Genomic DNA, 19415 nt, shown 5'->3' on the forward strand with positions numbered 1-19415 from the left:
ACATTGTACATGGTAAAAGTTGTGATAGAGCAGATATAAGGATTGGACTAAAATGCATGCATGTCTCTGTATGTTCTGGAGCATAGTGTTAAATCTTTAAAATGGGAAGAAATCAGAGTTATTGTGCTGTACTTCCTCTCTGTGGCGGGTGGTGGTTTGCGTAAGATATGAGATAGCAGCCCTGTGTGTTTTTCGAGACTGTGGAATGAGCCTGTGATAAAATGATTGTTGATGTTCATTTTCAATCAGATACAGCACTGTAGATCCAGATTCTTTCAAAGACCAACTGTGGTTCTGGATAAAAAACATACAGCTGCGTGTGCCGGACTCAGTAGTCTTGCTGGTGGGAACACACTGCGACCAGTGCAGAGACCAGGAGGAGGTGATGGAGAAGAAGAACGACATAGAGGAGAAGGTCAAAGCCATGTTGGCCAACAGGAGGATGGTTTTACAACACCAGAAGGAAAATCTGGAGGAAAACAAATACATCTTTATGTTCGTGGACCAGCTGGATGAGCTGGACTGTCTTCTGGAATACAATTTGAAGGTACTGATTGTATGTTCTGTGTTATTTTGGAGGGGTTTATTTATTTAAGTTCCCTCTGAAAAAATGTGTTTAGATCATGTATGCAAAGCATGTATGTTATTGTAGCACAATTGTTCCTACCTTTAGTTGGTGTAAACAAGTGCTCTTACATTTGCATTTAAAAAACGTTTTTAAAAAATGGTGAAACACTCTTTGCGAATTGTGCTGCCATGCTGTTTAAGTTAATGTTTCCCTGTCTATACAGCCATTTATAGCTAACTTTTACCATCCTATCAGGTCCTAGATCTTCTAACCATTGACAGCACAAGCATCATCCCTGTCCCCAAGAAGCCAAGGACCACCGGACTTAACGACTTCAGACCCGTCGCCCTGACCTCTGTGGTCATGAAGTCCTTTGAGCGCCTTGTGCTCTCTCACCTCAAGGACATCACCGACCCTCTCCTGGACCCCCTGCAGTTTGCCTACAGAGCCAACAGGTCTGTAGACGATGCTGTCAACCTGGCCCTCCACTATATCCTCCAGCACCTGGACTCTACAGGAACCTACGCCAGGATCCTGTTTGTGGATTTCAGCTCTGCTTTCAACACCATCATCCCAGCTCTGCTACAGGAGAAGCTCTCCCAGCTGAACGTGCCTGACTCCACCTGCAGGTGGATTACTGACTTCCTGTCAGACAGGAAACAGTGTGTAAAGCTGGGAAAACACATCTCCGATGCACAGACTATCAGTACCGGATCCCACCAGGGCTGTGTTCTTTCTCCTCTGCTCTTCTCCCTGTACACCAACAGCTGCACCTCCAGTCACCAGTCCGTCAAGCTCCTGAAGTTTGAGGACGACACCACCCTCATCGGACTCATCTCTGATGGTGACGAGTCCGCCTACAGGTGGGAGGTTGACCACCTGGTGACCTGGTGCAACCAGAACAGCCTTGAGCTCAATGCTCTAAAGACAGTGGAGATGGTTGTGGACTACAGGAAGAACTCAGCCTCACCTGCCCCCATCACCCTCTGTGACTCCACTATTGACACTGTGGAGTCTTTCCGCTTCCTGGGAACAATCATCTCCCAGGACCTCAAGTGGGAGCTGAACATTAGCTCCCTCATCAAGAAAGCACAGCAGAGGATGTACTTCCTGCGGCAGCTGCAGAAATTCAGTCTGCCGAAGACAATGATGGTGCACTTCTACACAGCCATCATTGAGTCCATCCTCACCTCCTCCATCACCATCTGGTACGCTGCTGCCACCGCCAAGGACAAGGGCAGGCTGCAGCGTGTCATCCGGTCAGCAGAGAAGGTGATTGGCTGCAACCTCCCATATCTTCAGGACCTGTACACCTCCAGGACCCTGAGGCGTGCAGGAAAGATTGTTGCTGATCCCTCCCATCCCGGTCACAAACTCTTTGAGACACTCCCCTCTGGCAGGAGGCTGCGGTCCATCAGGACCAAAACCTCACGCCACAAGAACAGTTTCTTCCCGTCTGCTGTCAGCCTTATCAACAAGGCCTGAATCCCCCCTGACACTCCTCACACTCCACCTCTACCACTGACTCTACTGTCACACTGACAGTACCATAACTTTATGCGTTACATTAATGCTCACCTTGAACATCCTGTTCATTTGCACATTTTCATTTGCACATCATTCTTGTAATTGTTCACTGCCAGCTGGTCTGCTCCTTTTATCCTTTTACCCAAAAAACAGATTGTGTATATATATTTATATTGTATAGTTATATTTTCTACTTTTTAAAATAGTTTATATTGTTAATTTGTTATATTTTCTATTCTTTAAATAGTTTATATTGTTAATTTGTTATATTTTCACTTAATAGTTATTTGATGCATGCACCAATATCACCACAACAAATTCCTCGTATGTGTAACATCGTACTTGGCAATAAAGCTTTTTCTGATTCTGATTCTGATTCTGAAGATGTTGCAAAACTCAGGAGTCATATTTTGATGAGCATTCAATCAGAGAATGTGTTTCTGTGTTCTGAGAGCATCTTACCAAGAAGTTACGAAACAGTGGAGCAAGCCATTCATACACTCGTTGCACAAGAGGAAATTCCCCGGCATGGTAAACCGACATTTAACTACAAGGATAGTAAAATTAATTAAAATATTATAGAGAAAAATTGTATGTTGATTGTACAGTTTCATTGAAACTGCTGTGTTATTTTTTTTTTAATTTTATATCAGGCACTTTTTCAGGTGACAATTTGTCAGCTCATATGATTGGTGGTTTCCGCATGTGTTTTCAATCTGGCCGAATCTGTTGTTACTGTGTGGCAACACACTCAGAAATTAAACTCAAATTCCAGGAAGATGGTTTTGTTCTGAGAACAGCTGAAGTTCATGACTATCATCTCCAGTGTGTCCGGCAAAACAAGGAAAATTCTGCTTTGTATGTTGTACGGTGCACTAGTCCTTTTAATACACTACGTTGTTGATGTGACCAAGTCTTTGCCCCCAGACGTCATGCATGATATGCTGGAGGGAGTTCCACTGACAATGAAGCATGTCATTTGCCAAGCACATAGACAAAAGCATATAACTATAGATGAGCTAGATGAGGAGCTTCAAAAATTCTGTATAGGTCAGAATGACAAAGCCAATAAGCCTGTACTGTTGTCTGAAAGACTTCTCAAAACTTCAGGAATTGTAGGAACAGCTACTCAAAAATGGTGTCTTTTCAGATTGTTACCTGTTGTGATGGGGCACCATATTCCTCCTGGCAGCAAATATTGGCATGTGTTCTTATTGTGTGAAGAGATTGCAGATATTGTCATGGCACCCAAAGTGAGGAAAGATGAACAAGCATGTCTGGAAATACTTGTACACACATTCCTCTCTGAGATGACAGAGGTCTTTGGAAATGTTTTAACACCTAAATGTCATTATCTTGTACATTATCCAAGACTAATGTGTATGTATGGTCCTCTTCGTTCTCTTTGGTGTATGCGATTTGAGGGCAAACATCAATATTTTAAGAATCTGGCTAATAACTGTCAAAATTTTAAAAATGTAACGGTGACACTGAGCAATCGTCACCAGCTCAAACAATGTTGGGAATTTTTACCTATCAATATCTTGGGTGATTTTGAAATGGTGCCTGGTAGAAGTGTCAGCACACCATTATTGTCTCAACCCATTGACCTTCAGACTGCCATAAAAGCAAGTGGCAATTTCACAGGTGTAGAATTAGAGGGCAAAGTAATTCAACGTGTCTCTGAGGTGACTGTAATGGTAAAACTTGTGATAGAGCAGAAATAAGAATTGGACTAAAATGCATGCATGTCTCTGTATGTTCTGGAGCATAGTGTTAAATCTTGAAAATGGGAAGAAAGCAGAGTCACTGTGCTGTACTTCCCTATCTCTGTGGTGGGTGGTGGTTTGTGTAAGATATGAGATAGCAGCCCTGTGTGTTACACCCTCTGCACACTTCCTGAGTAACCCAACAAGAACACGGATATCAGAAGAAGATGGCCACTGGATATACTGGGCACCCGAGCATATTCCAAGGTCTGTAATCATCCGTCTGCAGTGTAGTATGTCGAGCAGTTTCTTAAAGGGGCAGCATTTCTGTTGATTTTTTTTTTTTTTTTTTTTTTTTTTTTTTACTGAACTATACTAGTAACTGATTTCTACGGAGCCCGAAAAGGGACAAGCGGAATGTGAGACACTTTCTCCTGCTCACAAGGTACTTTTCTTGTTTCTTGTTTTGCTTGATTTCTGCTCAGAAGGTACTTTTTTTTGTGAGCAGCTTCCTCGTACGACCAGACTGACAGACACTGTTTATGAAACTGTGCCTACGGAACGTTTCTCGTGAGCTTTTTAATGAACCTTGTGTTTGTAACAGCCTCGTATTTCTACGTGAGTCACACACACGCTGCCACCCGCACAGTCAGCTCATCTGGATTACTCCCCACCAACTGCCATATGGATTGTATGATTTCTGAAAGCCTGTAATAAAGACAGGGACAGCTCTCACTGAATCGTTGCGCTTCATATCCTGATTGTGAGTCCTAATCATGATGCAGGCAGAGTTCACTGATATAATTCATAAGTGAATAAAGAGTACTCACCTATCAAACTTCAGTTTTCAAACGATATGCTGGCTGAGGGATACCACGGATTGTCACGCATAATTTGGGCATGTGAAAAACATGAATAAAATAAATTAAAATAGAATAAAAATAAACGTTTCTCGTGAGCATGAGAAACGTTTAAGTTTTTGTTTTTCTTTCCCCGTGTCCCTTTACGGGCTCTGTAGAAGTCTAATACCAAAACAATCACCATTATTGCATTACAGTATCACCACTTACGATGCATTAGAGCTGATTTTCAACCAAAATGTTCTCTTCCATACTTTTATTCAGTTTTTACTTTGCATGATTTCCTCTGAAGGTTGTTTTAATAAAAAATGTAAAAAATCAAGTTATGAAAGACCTGTTTCAATAAGTCAGATTTAACGATTTGAAGTCACAGACTATAGTTCTCTTATTCCTCATTGTGAGCTCAGTGGCTCTTGAGAACTTTCCCTGAGATTCTAACCAGGATTTCATAACAACTTAGGTAACAATGCTCTTCTATGTCTGTGAAGACCTGCTACTAAAAACTACAGATCTGATCAGCCACAGTGGCGTATGAAAATAGTCAATTCACCTTGAAGACTTGATGTTATAAAGTGAATACATGTGCCTCTACATTGTATCAGTGTGTTTCGTGTCATATCCAATCGTTGATCAGAGTCCAGATTCAGTGTTTATGGAACAAGACCGCTGCTGATTCTCAATTCTTCATATAACTCACTTTATCCTCTTAAGTTTCTGATCGTTGTCTGATTTCACTGAAAGTCCATAACCTCCTTGACACTGTTTTTGAAACCAACATCATATTTCTTTAAAAGCTACGTGGTAATTGCAGTAGTTGCAGCTAAACGTATTTGGGCATAGCTAAAGTTTTAACACATTTGACTGCTTTGGCTTTTATAGGAATAGAAGTTGAATTTGTCGCGGATTAAGATTATATTCTCGCCGTTGCTGTCGTCAGACCTTCACTTCAGCGTGTGGATTCCTTCTTAATTTTATGTCATTTAACCAAATGTTTGTTTATTGGACTAATGGGCCAGTCGCCCAAGCATTTACACAATTACAAACCCAAATGAGTTAATCCATATGGAATCATTGTTATCTATATTCTCCCTATTCAAAGAACAATACTTCTAAGTTTTTGTGTTCAACTTGCAAGGAACTGCCCACTTTGACATTGCTGACCTTTCAGGGGAGTCCATAAATGAGGAGGCTATATTATTTACTGTCTCCATAAATGAGGAATCTATATTAGTAACTGCGTCGTACCATTCAATGTTACATAACCACGCTGTGAGTATAAAATGGTCCAGCAGGGAGAAGGAGTTGCAACTCTTTCTGACTCTGTATCTGTGCACATAGAAGACAGCAATAAGAAACCTGAATCAGATGTACCACAATATCCTGTTTCATTCAGATCAAACAACTACCATATCACAGTTTGTCACATCAACAGATATTCCTGCAATGCATGGATGTGTACCAAGAAGCAGGTTTACTGAGTTTTTTGGATAACATCTCTCAGACCCCTTAAACCTTGAGCGTGGAATTTGGTAGACTTACTTTTACCCAGATCTTAATCAGAATCAGAATCAGAATCAGAATCAGACTCAGAAAAAAGCTTTATTGCCACATAGGAGGAATTTGTTGTGGTGATCATACAGTAAACCTTCTTCATTCATAACACAGGATTCAGTTTGGAGGAAGTGGACCTATCAGGACGCAAAATGAAGTCCCTTCCTCTGGATCCTCTGACACATGCTACAAAACTGGACATGCAGAGGAACAAACTGAAGAGGGTCACTGGCATCTCTAGATTCGCCCACCTGGTGGAGCTTAATCTCTCCAGGAACAAGATCATGGAGTTTTCTCTGGAGATAAGCAAACTGCACTCACTAGAGACACTCTACATGAACCAGAACAACATCAGATCCATTCCAGAGGGAATCTTCCCACATCTTATGAAGTTAAAGCTCCTAAATCTCAGTGGCAATCGCTTGACCAAGCTTCCATCAGATATAAACCAGTGCGCCAGTATCACTTACCTGGACCTCTCCAAGAATTGCCTGCAAAACATCCAACCACTGGTTGGTCTCGCAAAACTGAAGGAGCTTTTCGTTGGGAGGAACCAACTGACCGAGCTCCCGTCTGAGCTCTTCAAGAGCAGCAGCTGTGAGCTCACTGTGTGCAAGGCCACAGGGAACCCGCTGAGGTGCCCGCCGGAGGAGGTCTGTGCCGGAGGGGTCGTGGACATCCAGAGCTACTTCCTTCAAATGGAGGAGAACCCGAACACACGCAGCGCCTGGACAGTCAAGACCATGTTCCTGGGCTCCTCCATGGCAGGGAAGTCCACGCTCTGCCGAAGTCTGAGGGAAGGCAAGCCCGTGACTGTGGCGGTGGAGGACCGGACTGTGGGAATCGAGATCAGCCAACTCTACACCCAGGAAGTCCGTTTCCTTTTATGGGACTTCGCAGGGCAGGAGGAGTACTACCTGACACACCACGTCTTCATCACCCCGAGAGCCCTGGTCATCCTCACTGTCGACCTGGCCAGGTGAGTAAGTGATATTCATCTTTTTTAAGACAGTGGTTCTCAGTGTCTCTGAAGGATAAAGGATAATTTCATGCAGAAATGAAATTTCAGTCATAACCTAATATGGTTAACTACAGCTTGTCTGGTATAATCCAAGCCTACAGAAGCCCCGAAATCCAGATTTCAATTTGAAAAAAATAAGAGAAAAGATAATAATTTCACACTATCAACATGCTGTCAAACATCTTATCAAATCAATTTGGGATCTTGGGGCTTCCAGAGACTTAAATTACACCAGACAAGATGTCTGAGCTTTGATTTTTTTGGGTGAACTTATCCATAAAGGGGTCTAAAAAGATATTATTTTAGTCACAAAAACATGTCAAAGACTGGAATAAAAAGAAGAACTTTAGTCCAGACTAAAAATATCTCAACAATTAAATGAATTACCATGAATCAGAATACAATAATGTCCCTGTCAAGGTACATTTTAATTACTTTTCCTTTGTTCATTTGTCAAACCATTATGATGAAGATCATCTACTGTTATCATGGGTTAGGGTTAGGGTCATGTTTTTAGCAAGATTTTTATTTGCATGAGTAACAAACAAAAGCATACACTTGAGTTGAACTTTTTCGAGACTGTGGAATGAGCCTGTGATAAAATGATTGTTGATGTTCATTTTCAATCAGATACAGCACTGTAGATCCAGATTCTTTCAAAGACCAACTGTGGTTCTGGATAAAAAACATACAGCTGCGTGTGCCGGACTCAGTAGTCTTGCTGGTGGGAACACACTGCGACCAGTGCAGAGACCAGGAGGAGGTGATGGAGAAGAAGAACGACATAGAGGAGAAGGTCAAAGCCATGTTGGCCAACAGGAGGATGGTTTTACAACACCAGAAGGAAAATCTGGAGGAAAACAAAGACATCTTTATGTTCGTGGACCAGCTGGATGAGCTGGACTGTCTTCTGGAATACAATTTGAAGGTACTGATTATATGTTCGGTGTTATTTTGGAGGGGGTTTTTTATGGGTTGCTATTCTTTTCAACCAATTAAGTTCCCTCTGAAAAATGTTTTTAGATCATTTGTGCGAAGCATATACAGTTTGTTATTGTAGCACAATTTTTTCCTACATGTACATTAAGTTGGTGTAAACAAATGCTCTTACATTTTCATTTAAAAACTTTTAAAAATGGTGAAATACTCTTTGCGAATTGTGCTGCCATGCTGTTTAAGTTATATACAGTTATATACATATACTGTCTATACAGCCATTCATAGCTAACTTTTACCGTCCTATCAGGTCCTAGATGTTGTAACCATTGACAGCACGAGCACCGAAGATGTTGCGAAACTCAGGAGTCATATTTTGATGAGCATTCAATCAGAGAATGTGGTTCTGTGTTCTGAGAGCATCTTACCAAGAAGTTACGAAGCAGTGGAGCAAGCCATTCATACACTCGTCGCACAGGAGGAAATTCCAAGGCATGGTAAACCGATATTTAACTACAAGGATAGTAAAATGAATTAAAATATTACAGAGAAAAATTGTATGTTGATTGTACAGTTTCATTGAAATTGCTGCTTTTTGTTTTTGTTTTTTTTATATCAGGTATTATTCTACTCGAAGAACTCAGTGATTTAATCCTAAACCACGTTAAAATGAGCAGAGAGAGTCTCCACTCCATCTTGCGATTCCTCTTGCGATATCTGCATCGGATCGGGGTGATCCTTTGGTACGAAGACATCAGTATACTGAGTGACAGAGTGTTTATCCAGCCTTCATTCCTCATCTCAATGTTTAAGGTCAGCAGCTGCTTTTTCCCCCCATCATAAGCCAGCTTTCAAAAGAGCATCTAAACTCTAGTGTCCCACGTATTTTTTCACGAGTCTGAGGCCTTATTTTCACTCTCCACGCCTCTCTCTGTAAATGCAGACCATTGTGAGACATGACCTGGTGCAGCAGCTGGAGGGGGTCTCCAGAGACCTCCTCATGCGGGAGGGGTCTCTGGTGAAACAGAAGTTCACCTGGCTGGACGACTTGAGGAGCAGAGGCATCCTGCACAACGCGGCAATGCGCATCTTGGTCCGCAGAGAGTTAGAGAAGCTGATCGTGGACGACGATGATTTGGTCGAAGAGGTGGTGGGAACCAAAAAGGAGGAGGGCATAATACTCACCCTGCTGCAGTATTTTGAGGTCTGCCTCCCGACTCTTGCCGGAAGCCCTTTGAACCCTCAAGCACCGGAGTTCGTCCCTGGTGCGAAAAGCTGGGCGCTGGCCAGGAAGACGAGGAGAGATCCAGATGGAGCCTGTCTCTTCCCCATCTTCCTGAAGGACGACCTCACTGTGTGCCACAAGTGGGGCGAGGACAAGCAGGATGACCTCCGCGTCCATGTGTACTTCCTTCCTGAGATTCCTCACGGCTTCTTCCACAGGTAACATAGCTTGCGATCCCAAAGCAAGCATAAAAAAAAACGTGAATTGTAGATGATATAAATGAAAGTGAAATTAGACTACCTAAACTAGTTTAAACTAGTTGGACTTAACTCAATTTGCTTCACACTGCCATGAAACCATCAGGGTGATCATCACGACCTGCTCCCTGTACCCGACTCACTGGGTGGGGAGAGAGCAGTGTCTCCTCTGCTGTGGAAACACGCTGGCTCTGGTGAGACAGAAGAGCAAAGATGGAGACACGTTCATAGAGATACGCTGCAGGAGACCTGAGAAGGGTAAGAGTGGAGATCCATGATCGCCCTTCTTAATGAGATCCAAAAGTTTGCTTGGCTACAGTGCAGACAGGTGATTTCTGATTTCCCTCAGAGTTTAGGAAGCTGTGGGACCTGATCTTAGCGGTGATGTCCAAGCTGTTTGTGCTGTCCAGACAGTGGCCAGGACTGACTGAGCAGGTGCACACACCCTGTCCGGAGAGAGGCTGTTCACACTATTTCACCTGGAGGGACTGGCAGGAGCTCGACAGCACGGACCTCTACAACCTGCAAGTGTTAAAGTCATCAGGGGTTGTGCCTTTTTATGTAGCTGTCTTAAAAAAAAGAAACTCATGGTTAGGGGGTTCATTCTTCTGCCCTTCACTTCCTCTCCCTGGCATTCGGGCATGCAGTGCCAGATTTTGACCACTGTTTTGAAGGAAATTCCAGAATTCCTCTTAAGCTTGTCCGGCCTTATGCATCTATCATATACAAAAGTACAAGGGCTGTACAGTTCATTGGAATAGGAACAAAACTGCATTAAGTCCAGTTGTGTCCAAATTGCAGGAGCTGCAATCGTGGTGCTACAGAGATCCACAGATTGATTAGCATCTCAAGCAAACACCAGGCGACCCTTCCTTTAATACCTTGTCTTTCCCCCCCCTTTCTTTTCAGTGTGAAGGAGGAGAAATTAGTTTGCCAGGGAGGCCATACACGACGGACTGAGCTGATTTTTCCACAGGATAAATAAATGTCTGCGTCAGTAAGTAAAGTTCACACTTTGACAGCATGAATGGAAGTGGGTGATACATGCCTAGATGCCTGAAGAAATCAAGGTCGACATTTTACATGTGACTGAATTGAAATGGATGAAATCGTTTGATGTTTCTTTTTTTTTTCATCTTTGGTACATCTCTTTGATAGGAGCTCTGGTGTTCTGGGAGTGAAGCTTTATGAAAGTATGGAAGAAAGAGGACAAATAAATATTAGGTAAAGAGAAGAAAGATGTAAGGGCATGAAACGGAAGAAAAAAGAGAACTGCAGAAGAAGGACCTCGGTGATATTTGCTGACCACTGCTCGCAGACTTCCTGTATTTCACACCATGAAATATGAGTGTCCTTCTGTGCACAGTATCGTCCTCTGCTGGTTTCTCTCTGACATTACTCCTCAATGGTTTCAGGTCTTGTCAGGTAACATGCAACTAATGGAACTGATTTGCTTGTTTGTTTTCTGGTGTCACAGCATAACGGCAAATCTAACTGCTTGCATCTTTCATCATAATAGATTCTCCGTCTGGAATAAAAACCTGCCTTTGTGGATCAATAAAGACAATAAACCTGTTATATGCAGACCGGTCACACAAACTTGTTGAATATATTGGGTCAGTTATTTCAAGTGAGTCCGGTCTGATGCTCACCACTGACAATACACGTAGCTGGTATCCACCTCAGGTTATTTCAGCTGTATTTTTTATTCACTTCTCAGCCCCTCAATCGCTGTGTGAGCTCCTGCTGCCTTCATGGTCTCCTTGTAAAGTACACATTTTGGAGGCATTTTTAAATGTTTTTAGTTACAAAGAAAAGAAAAGAAGAGTGGACAGTAACTGAGCAGTTTCCAGGGTGGAGGATGGTTTATTTTACAATTTATTGTTGTCCTGTAAAAAAAAAAAAAACAAAAACAAAAACAAAAAAACAAAAAAACGTGTATGTCCAAAAATGTAAGCTTATTGTGAATCAGCAGAAAGAGCCTTGTTTTAAGTTCTGTGTTTATGCATTTTTGAGAGAATTATTATTATTATTATTATTATTATTATTATTATTATTATTATTATTATTATTATTATTATTATTATTATTATTATTATATGCCTCACAGCTAGAAGATCGCCGGTTCGCGTCCCGGTTGGGACGCCTGGGATCTTTCTGTGTGGAGTTTGTATGTTCTCCCTGTGCAAGCGGGTTTTCACCGGGTACTCCGGCTTCCTCCCACAGTCCAAAAACATACTGAGGTTAATTGATTATTCTAAATTGTCCGTAGGTGTGAATGAGAGTGTGCCTGGTTGTTCGTCTCTATGTGTAGCCCTGCGATAGACTGGCGACCTGTCCAGGGTGTCCCCTGCCTTCGCCCTAAGTCAGCTGGGATAGGCTCCAGCCCCCCCGCGACCCTGCAGAGGATTAAGCGGCGTACATATAATGTGTACAGATGATGGATGGATTATTATTATTATTATTATTATTATTATTATTATTATTATTATTATTATTATTGGTTTTATTAATTTCTTTATTTAATTTAACTGTAACATTTCCAAATTGGAGGATATGCACTTTTCACTGGGAATGAAAGGAGGGTGGTGATTGGTGGTGTGACAGACAAAAACAAAACAAAACAAAAAAATCAAAACAAAACAAAACAAAACAAAACAAAAGGTAACAAATAGGTGTATTGTGTCACATTGATCTTTTCAAATCTTATGTGAAATAGGTACTAGCTTCTGGCTATCTTTAACACCCCCAAAATCTAAATTAAACATTGCTGAAAATCAATAATGGCATTGGTCATTGGTCTGTTGTTGCTGAAAACTTGCAGTTTTTTGCTGTACACTTCAAGACTCCTTTTTAGATTTGTTAAGGCAATTTGAGATTGCTACAAATAAGTCTTTTAGGATGCGGACACTCTACAACTTTCACCCTCAGCCCATAGGATTAGGTTTGTTTTGGCCTAAAAATCAAATTTGATGGAAGGAAAAAAATCACTATGAAGCAAAGCAGCTCAAAAGTGTGGTGAGTCAACATAATGTCCAGTGCTGTAAAACAATATATCTTGTGCCCCACTAAAACATATTTTTCACTCTTCCTGTTTTTTACTAAGCTATAATGTAACATACTCATTGATGAATGACTCACCATCTTCCAACATACAGTAACTCATACCTGCCAGGCTGTATGGACTTTAATATGAAATGATGCACTGGATATGTTAAATGCAGGTTTTAAGAACACAACATCTGTGCTGGTATTCACACTCAATCAGTATAAATAATGTAGTGCCTTGCCTTTTAATCATTTATACACATACACAACCTACTGCGAAAAAGGCAGGTTATCAAAAGAGAAATGCAACATATCATCTTAGCTCTGTGTGTAAGCGGCTCTGTTGTTGATTAAGGCGAGCAATACATGATTTTTTTTTTTCGGAATACAACCTTTTTATTTCCAAATCCTGCAAAGTTAACAAAATCATTCAAGCATTTTTGCACAGTTTAAAATGAGTTTTCATTTGTCCCACGGTCGATGAAGGCAACACCCTATCGCAGCATCGGCGGACCTCAGGTGTCTGCTGGGCGGCCGCGCAGCGGAGCCAATGGAGGAGATATAACACGGCGGCATGGCGGACAGAGAGAAGCGGAAAGCCAGCACGCCGTCTGGCCGCAACATCCAGGTGAAGTCTCCGGCTAGCTTCAGGTGAGAGCCTCGGCGGCGGGGAAGGTGGGAGGGACGCGGGGCTCGGGCTGCCCCGCTGGAGGCTGTGAGTGAGCCATGATCCAGCGCGGCTCTGCAGAGCCGAGGCTGCCGGTGCTGCCTGCCCGGAGCCGCCGCAGCTGCGTTCGGGCTCCGCTCGCATTTACTGATCGAAGTCGCAGTGTGCTCTCGAGTCGCATGTGTGGTGTTTGGGCGTGTCTGGTCCCAGAGGACCGGGACGAGCTGCGTGCTCCCCGCATCTGCTCCAGTCATGCATTTTTAAAATATGTCGCATACTTTTGTTGTTGTTGTTGTTGTTAATCTGCTCCAACCATATAAACCTGTAATAACTGCACAGCTGTGTTTCCAGCTTCGAGAAATGATTATATTGGCCTTGTTGCCTGCTTTTTTTCTTTCCAAACAGAAATATGCTTCGTCGAAAGGATAGACCTCTTCAGTCTCTTAATAATGAAGTTGATTTGCTGCAAGAACACTGTTGTGATATCCTGTAGTCAGTCCAACCAGTGACTTAATGTGTTTGCGCTGCGCACGATTAGTTTTATTAACAGTATCCTGACATCATATTAATCTGCCATCACTATAATACACACAGTGTGTGCAGGACTCACAACCTCATCACAGCTGTAATCTGACAGACACCTTATGACTGTTTATACTTTATAATGTTATTTTCTGATATTTAAATTGTTGTTTAAATTGTTTTCCAAAGGAAACTTTGAAGTTGAGAGCAAACATTTTCAATGTTATTTTTTAATAAAGGGCACCATGTAGTTTTATCTATCGGAGTCAAACTCAGGATTTTAATATTTGTAATATTAACGATATAATGGTGTACTCAGGAAAAAAAACAAAAACAAAACATATATATCTTTTGAAGCATAAGAGGTGGCAGGGTCCGCCAAATGTAAACAAATTGTTTTGTTGTTTAAGGTCAGTTTGTTTTTTTTGTCATTGGAGATCTTTCTCTTCTGATGAAATGTTCTTCCCCAAAACTACACAGCGCACTTTTTAATAGACCTACATCCATGCCATTCTGTAGTTCTATTTTTAAAAAAAAACAACTTAAGCCTGAGGTTTGGAAACAAACAAAATTATCTTATCTTTGCTGTTTATAGTTTTATGTTGTCTTGTTGAATAGAAAACCGCATATTTGAATAATGGATGGATGGTTTTGAATGCTTAATTCAGAGTTACGGTCACAAATTAACTTCAATCAGTGGCAGTTAGTTTCTGGGAATTAATTAATGCTGATGCTGATTATAGTTGAGTATTTTCTGTTGGTTCTTGGGCTGTTTTTCAGGCTGAAGGATCTCTTGTGGTGGGCATTATATTGTGGAGAATTAATAAGTAATCAGCGGCATTAAAATCATAATTGATAGGCTGGTCCTTATTGAAGAAAGTGTAGCAGCGCTGCATCACATGTAACCCAGGCCAGAGTTCATCAGGTGATCAGTCAGAGCTATTTCAACCTGCAGAGCAGCTCAACATGTAGCGAGCCGAGCAGGGCGAGGGATTAGCTGCATGCAGTCGGAAGGCTTTTATACTCTGTGTCACACACACACACACACACACACGGACACACACTCTGAGATCCTTGCAATGTTGCGTGGGGAGAAGCAGTGGTTTTTCTGTGGCATTACTGGGCGGATGAAGGGCTGTGATCAATATTCCCCAGTGAGACCGTCGCACAGACACACACACACCCGCACACACACACACACACACACACACACACACACACACACACACACACACACACACACACACAACCATAGAAACGCACACCCTCGGGCTCAGCCTGTCCCTGTCTCATTAAGTGAGCTGAGAGCAGGCGGATCCACGACCATTTCTCTTCAGATTTTCATCACAGTGACTTCAGAGCCGTTCCAGCAGCCTTTGATTTGTCTGACATGAAAATATATAAATAAAATCAATAACGGCCTCAAAGTTCTGCACAACAAATAGCAAACCGTCGAGGGGCCAGCGAGCAGCCGACGCAGTACAGCAGCGGTTTCAGCAGTGTGATGAATTAAAGAAGTGTCTGATGTGAATGTGTCGTATCATCACCGAAATTCAAAAGAGAAACTAGACAGCAGGGCCACTTAATCAGTGATTCATACTGTACAGTACAAACTACATTTCTGTAGATGGTTCTCTCAAAAAACACACAACCCAACACAGTTTGCCCATCAAAACAACAGTTAATCATAAAACTACGTATGAGAAATGATTAAATAGAAAGCTAAAAGGGCCATCATTTAAATAATTCATTCCTGGCTTTAAATCAGGAGTAAGGGTGTAAAATTTCAGCATGTTTTCCCCCATGACACATCACCTGAGACTGAACTGTATTGATCGGTATATCAGAGTGATAGTTGACCAGAGAAAGGAGCCGGATAATCCACGACCTCAGGGTTGGCCCGGTCCCAGAGCAGCCATATGCTGGCATGCTTTCCTCCATCGACCCTCCCTGACTTCACACCGTCGACTCCGTCACCCCTCCCCGATCTGCTGCTGTTAGAGCACAGGCCGTCGATCTGCTGCCGTATGTGCAGCTCTTTGTGCTCAGAAGAAACAGGAGCAGTTCAAATCTACCCCATTTTGAGGCTCCTAAAAGCACGCAGCAGCACGAACAGCAGCAGTTAATGATGTCACATTGACGATGAACACAGCAACCGGTGTAAAAATGCTGCTTTAATGACATTCCTCAGGTTCGTCACACGCGTGATGTGCTGCAGTTGAACAACAGTAAGATATTTCGCTCATGCTGGTGATACAGAACAGATCCACACTTACAAAAGAAATCAACAAAACACTACAGGATGTCACTAAATAAAAGGTTTGATTTGCTTCACAATTTTTACTGAACAGGGTATAAACTGTATCAGCACATATTCGCTATTGAAGGGCTCGTCAGGAATCGAGGACAAGACCCAGTGAGGACGTCCCTGCCGACTGCTCCTCTGCGCGAGCGTTCAGCAATTCAGAATCTATGAGCCGCATGTTTTTGGGAGCTTTTGCAAATTTAATTGGAGCCGAGCCTGACAAATGAAGGCTTTTCCTTTTCGCATTTCACATCACGTGAGCTGTACCTTTTTTTAAATCCCCCTGCGCTTTGTTGATCGTCTGTGGCACGAGAGGGCGTCGCAGGAGAGTCTTCCACATGAGCACAGTGTTTATGTGTGTGTGTGACGCAGCAGGCGAGCAGCAGTGAGACAGTGTGGGATTGCAGGTGGCATCGGTGACTTGAAACCGGAGAGCCCTCTCGAGGCAGAGCCGGTCCGTCTCATATGCAATGTCAGATGTATCAGATTTTAAACGACAGTTATGGTAAAAGCCTGTCATTATTACCAGGTAAACATGAACAACAACGTATGAGTTTGATTTGCGAATTTATGAGAACTTTTGTTGTCTTCAGAACCCCTGAACCCCTGATCACGTCGGTTTGATTGTGCGGTGTGTGTGTGTGTGTGTGTGTGAGGTGTTAGATTACTTTATTGTCATTGTTCGCACTACAAGTGCAGAGACAATGAAATGCAGTTAACGTCCTACCACAAGTGCAAGAAAGCAGTAGAGAGCAAAGTATGTGCAGTATATAAATATTACTGGCAGTAATACATGTATTGCTTCATGATGGAAGTATATATTGTGTTGGTAGACCTAGTATTGGAATATTACAGAGTACTACGGGCTACTGCTGCTCTTTTATGACTACACGTTGCTTCTTGTTGCTTAGATCATAAAGGTGAAACAACAGCACAGAGTGTACAGGCTACAGCACAGTATCAAGTTGATTATTTATAGTGCTGAGTGACTATAGGAATTTTACAGGCGGAACTGTGTCCATATGATCCTCTCACTCCTCAAATCGATCATGAAGGTGACTCAATAGTATTGAGAATATAGGCTGTTGAGTTTAGTACTCATGGTACTGAATGATAGTAGAAACGTCGTAGGAATACAGCAGGCAGCGGTGCGTCTCTGTGATCCCCTCGCTCTTCCCAAACTTCCTGTTGCTACATTTAATTGCCAGTGAGTACTTTCTAAATAGCCTCTCAGCAAAACTGAGGACCACCTCGAAAGAAATTAATTTCTCCTGCAGTTTTTTTTTCATGTGGGAGAAGGACGCCATCAGATGTTGTATCGAACATACTCTGCAGTCAGCACGAGCCACGGCAAATAGACAATCGCGCAGTCACCAGTTCAGTGGCGTAACCCCCTGTCTTTTCTTTCATCCTCTCGCTGCAGCCCTCCACACTCGATGCGACTCTGCTGACAAGATCTGCTCAGGCAGATGGATTCACAGGGTACAGGATGTGAGAGGGATGTGAGAGCGGGAGAGGAGGGGAGTCCGGGGAGGTTAGGCGTTTTTTTTGAAGTGTCAATTTCGCCGATTCACTGCACCCGTCTCTCATGGACTTTGATGTTTTCTTGAGGAAGATTTTAGGGTTTTTCAGCAGGATGAGCTTATAGCCTTTCACCTGTCTTTTATCCTTAGAGAGAGCTGGACAAAGAGGGAGAGAGAGAGACACATGGAGGGGGAGCATTTAGAGCCAATTTGAAGTTCACCCAACGAAGCAGCTGACAGAGTGGGCAGTTATTGCTCTGGTTGCAGTCTCCCCCCCCCCATGCTGATTATTTACTGCTGTCGCTCAGTTCTGCTGACAGGGCAAGTTTCACCTGATGGCACCTCCCCTCTGCTTATACAGTGCATCCCTCTCTCTCCCTCTCTCTCCCTCTCTCTCCCTCTCTCTCCCTCTCTCTCCCTCTGTCTCTCTCTGTCCCTCATATTTAAGAGCAGTACAGGTGGGTGATTTGGCCCCAAAAATAATATCATAATCTATTTGACTACAATTAGGGTCCACAGTCTACACTGCAGTTTTGGAATGCCCTGTAGACTATAGCCAGATTTGAAATCATTCGCATCAATAAAACACTAAACTACTGATCCCGTAACTCACTGACACTCAAAGCAAAGCTGGTCAAATGAATGTTGTGGAAATGTCTCATACTGGATGAACAGCAAAAGGTGAACACGCTGTAGGGAAAGCATTGGGTTTTGTGCAAATGGCATCAAAACAGAAAATAAGATCAGATAAAAGGAAGAGCACAGTGTTTGAGAAATAGAATAGGGGCCAGTAGAAATGCAGACTCGTCTCTAATATAAGTCTGTTAAAAAGTATGGAGCTCTTTCACTCTGCAGTTGAGATAAATACCGATAAATCATGTCAGAGGGTCACAACGTGTGAACATCAGAGTGTCCAATATGTCACCTATCAGTTTCATGTTACATTTACTTCATGACTGTATTTTCTTTTCAATTATTTTTCTTTCAGCCAAATGGCAAATTAAACCATTGTTTCAGCACTTCTGTTACAAACATTCTGGCCATCACAGGGTTAATTTACCCTCAGCTGACTAGTTGAACAGAGATTAAATATCACACACACACGCACACACGCACACACGCATACACGCTCAATATTTTAAGACTTTTTTTTTTTTTTTTTTTTAGATATTCTCTCTGTTTTTTAACTCTATACAGTCACATGTATGAATAGGTGTTGGGATCTCTTCTGCTATATTCATGTGTGTGTGAGCTCCATAGGTTTTGGTCAGTTGCCAAGGACATGCTGTATGGCCATATGGCTGTGTGTTTGTAGCTTAGGGTGTAGGAATAAAAAGGATGTTTTCTTGTCTTCTACCTTTCCGAAGGAATGTTTTAGATGCCTTGGGTTTGGATTTCCAAAACCTTTCCTTTTTCCTGTGTACCTGTATTAAGTTGCAGTGAATGTTGCAGGTATGAATGCAGGGATGAATGTAATGCATTGGCTGTCATTCATAGCCACATTATTGTATTACTGGCCACTAGGGTGCAGAGATATATTACAACAATTTGACACAAAGCTGCTGCTTTAGCCTGTCATTAAGCCGTAATAGCTTTCATAGTAGCAAACAATTTTCTGTGTCCATGTCCAGTTGACACAGAAAAATATATTCAACACATTACAGTCATTTTTCTGTGTCCCTGATGAATATAAGTC

At 42.4% G+C, this 19415-nt stretch overlaps 2 protein-coding genes across 5 annotated transcripts in view; both read left to right on the top strand.

The window, feature by feature from the left end:
• Window positions 1-3757: 3757 nt before the first annotated feature.
• si:ch211-210p4.6 (malignant fibrous histiocytoma-amplified sequence 1 homolog) lies at window positions 3758-11339 on the top strand. Of its 4 annotated transcripts, none has more exons than XR_005074846.1 (10): window positions 3758-4071; window positions 6330-7194; window positions 7867-8164; window positions 8483-8669; window positions 8792-8985; window positions 9116-9615; window positions 9761-9912; window positions 10004-10651; window positions 10813-11079; window positions 11174-11339. XR_005074846.1 is itself a non-coding variant. In XM_037096677.1 (10 exons), exons 1-9 carry the CDS (start codon window positions 4032-4034, stop codon window positions 10637-10639), a joined length of 2487 nt encoding a protein of 828 aa, XP_036952572.1. In that variant the 5' UTR covers window positions 3759-4031; the 3' UTR covers window positions 10640-10651; window positions 10813-11339. The 4 variants fall into 4 exon arrangements, 1 of the variants encoding a protein (XP_036952572.1); XM_037096677.1 differs by having other exon boundaries at window positions 3759-4071; window positions 10004-10178; window positions 10564-10651; window positions 10813-11339; XR_005074845.1 differs by having other exon boundaries at window positions 10813-11339.
• Window positions 11340-12131: 792 nt separating this feature from the next.
• The window catches only part of mapk8ip1b (mitogen-activated protein kinase 8 interacting protein 1b), a 54779-nt gene continuing 47495 nt past the window's right edge, over window positions 12132-19415 (top strand). The window contains exon 1 of the mRNA XM_037095559.1: window positions 12132-13353. Within this exon, the coding sequence (XP_036951454.1) occupies window positions 13277-13353 (77 nt within the window). The 5' untranslated portion in view covers window positions 12132-13276. The remainder of the gene's footprint in view (window positions 13354-19415) is intronic.

The sequence above is a fragment of the Acanthopagrus latus genome, chromosome 4, assembly GCF_904848185.1.
Source record: "Acanthopagrus latus isolate v.2019 chromosome 4, fAcaLat1.1, whole genome shotgun sequence".
NCBI lineage: Eukaryota > Metazoa > Chordata > Actinopteri > Spariformes > Sparidae > Acanthopagrus > Acanthopagrus latus.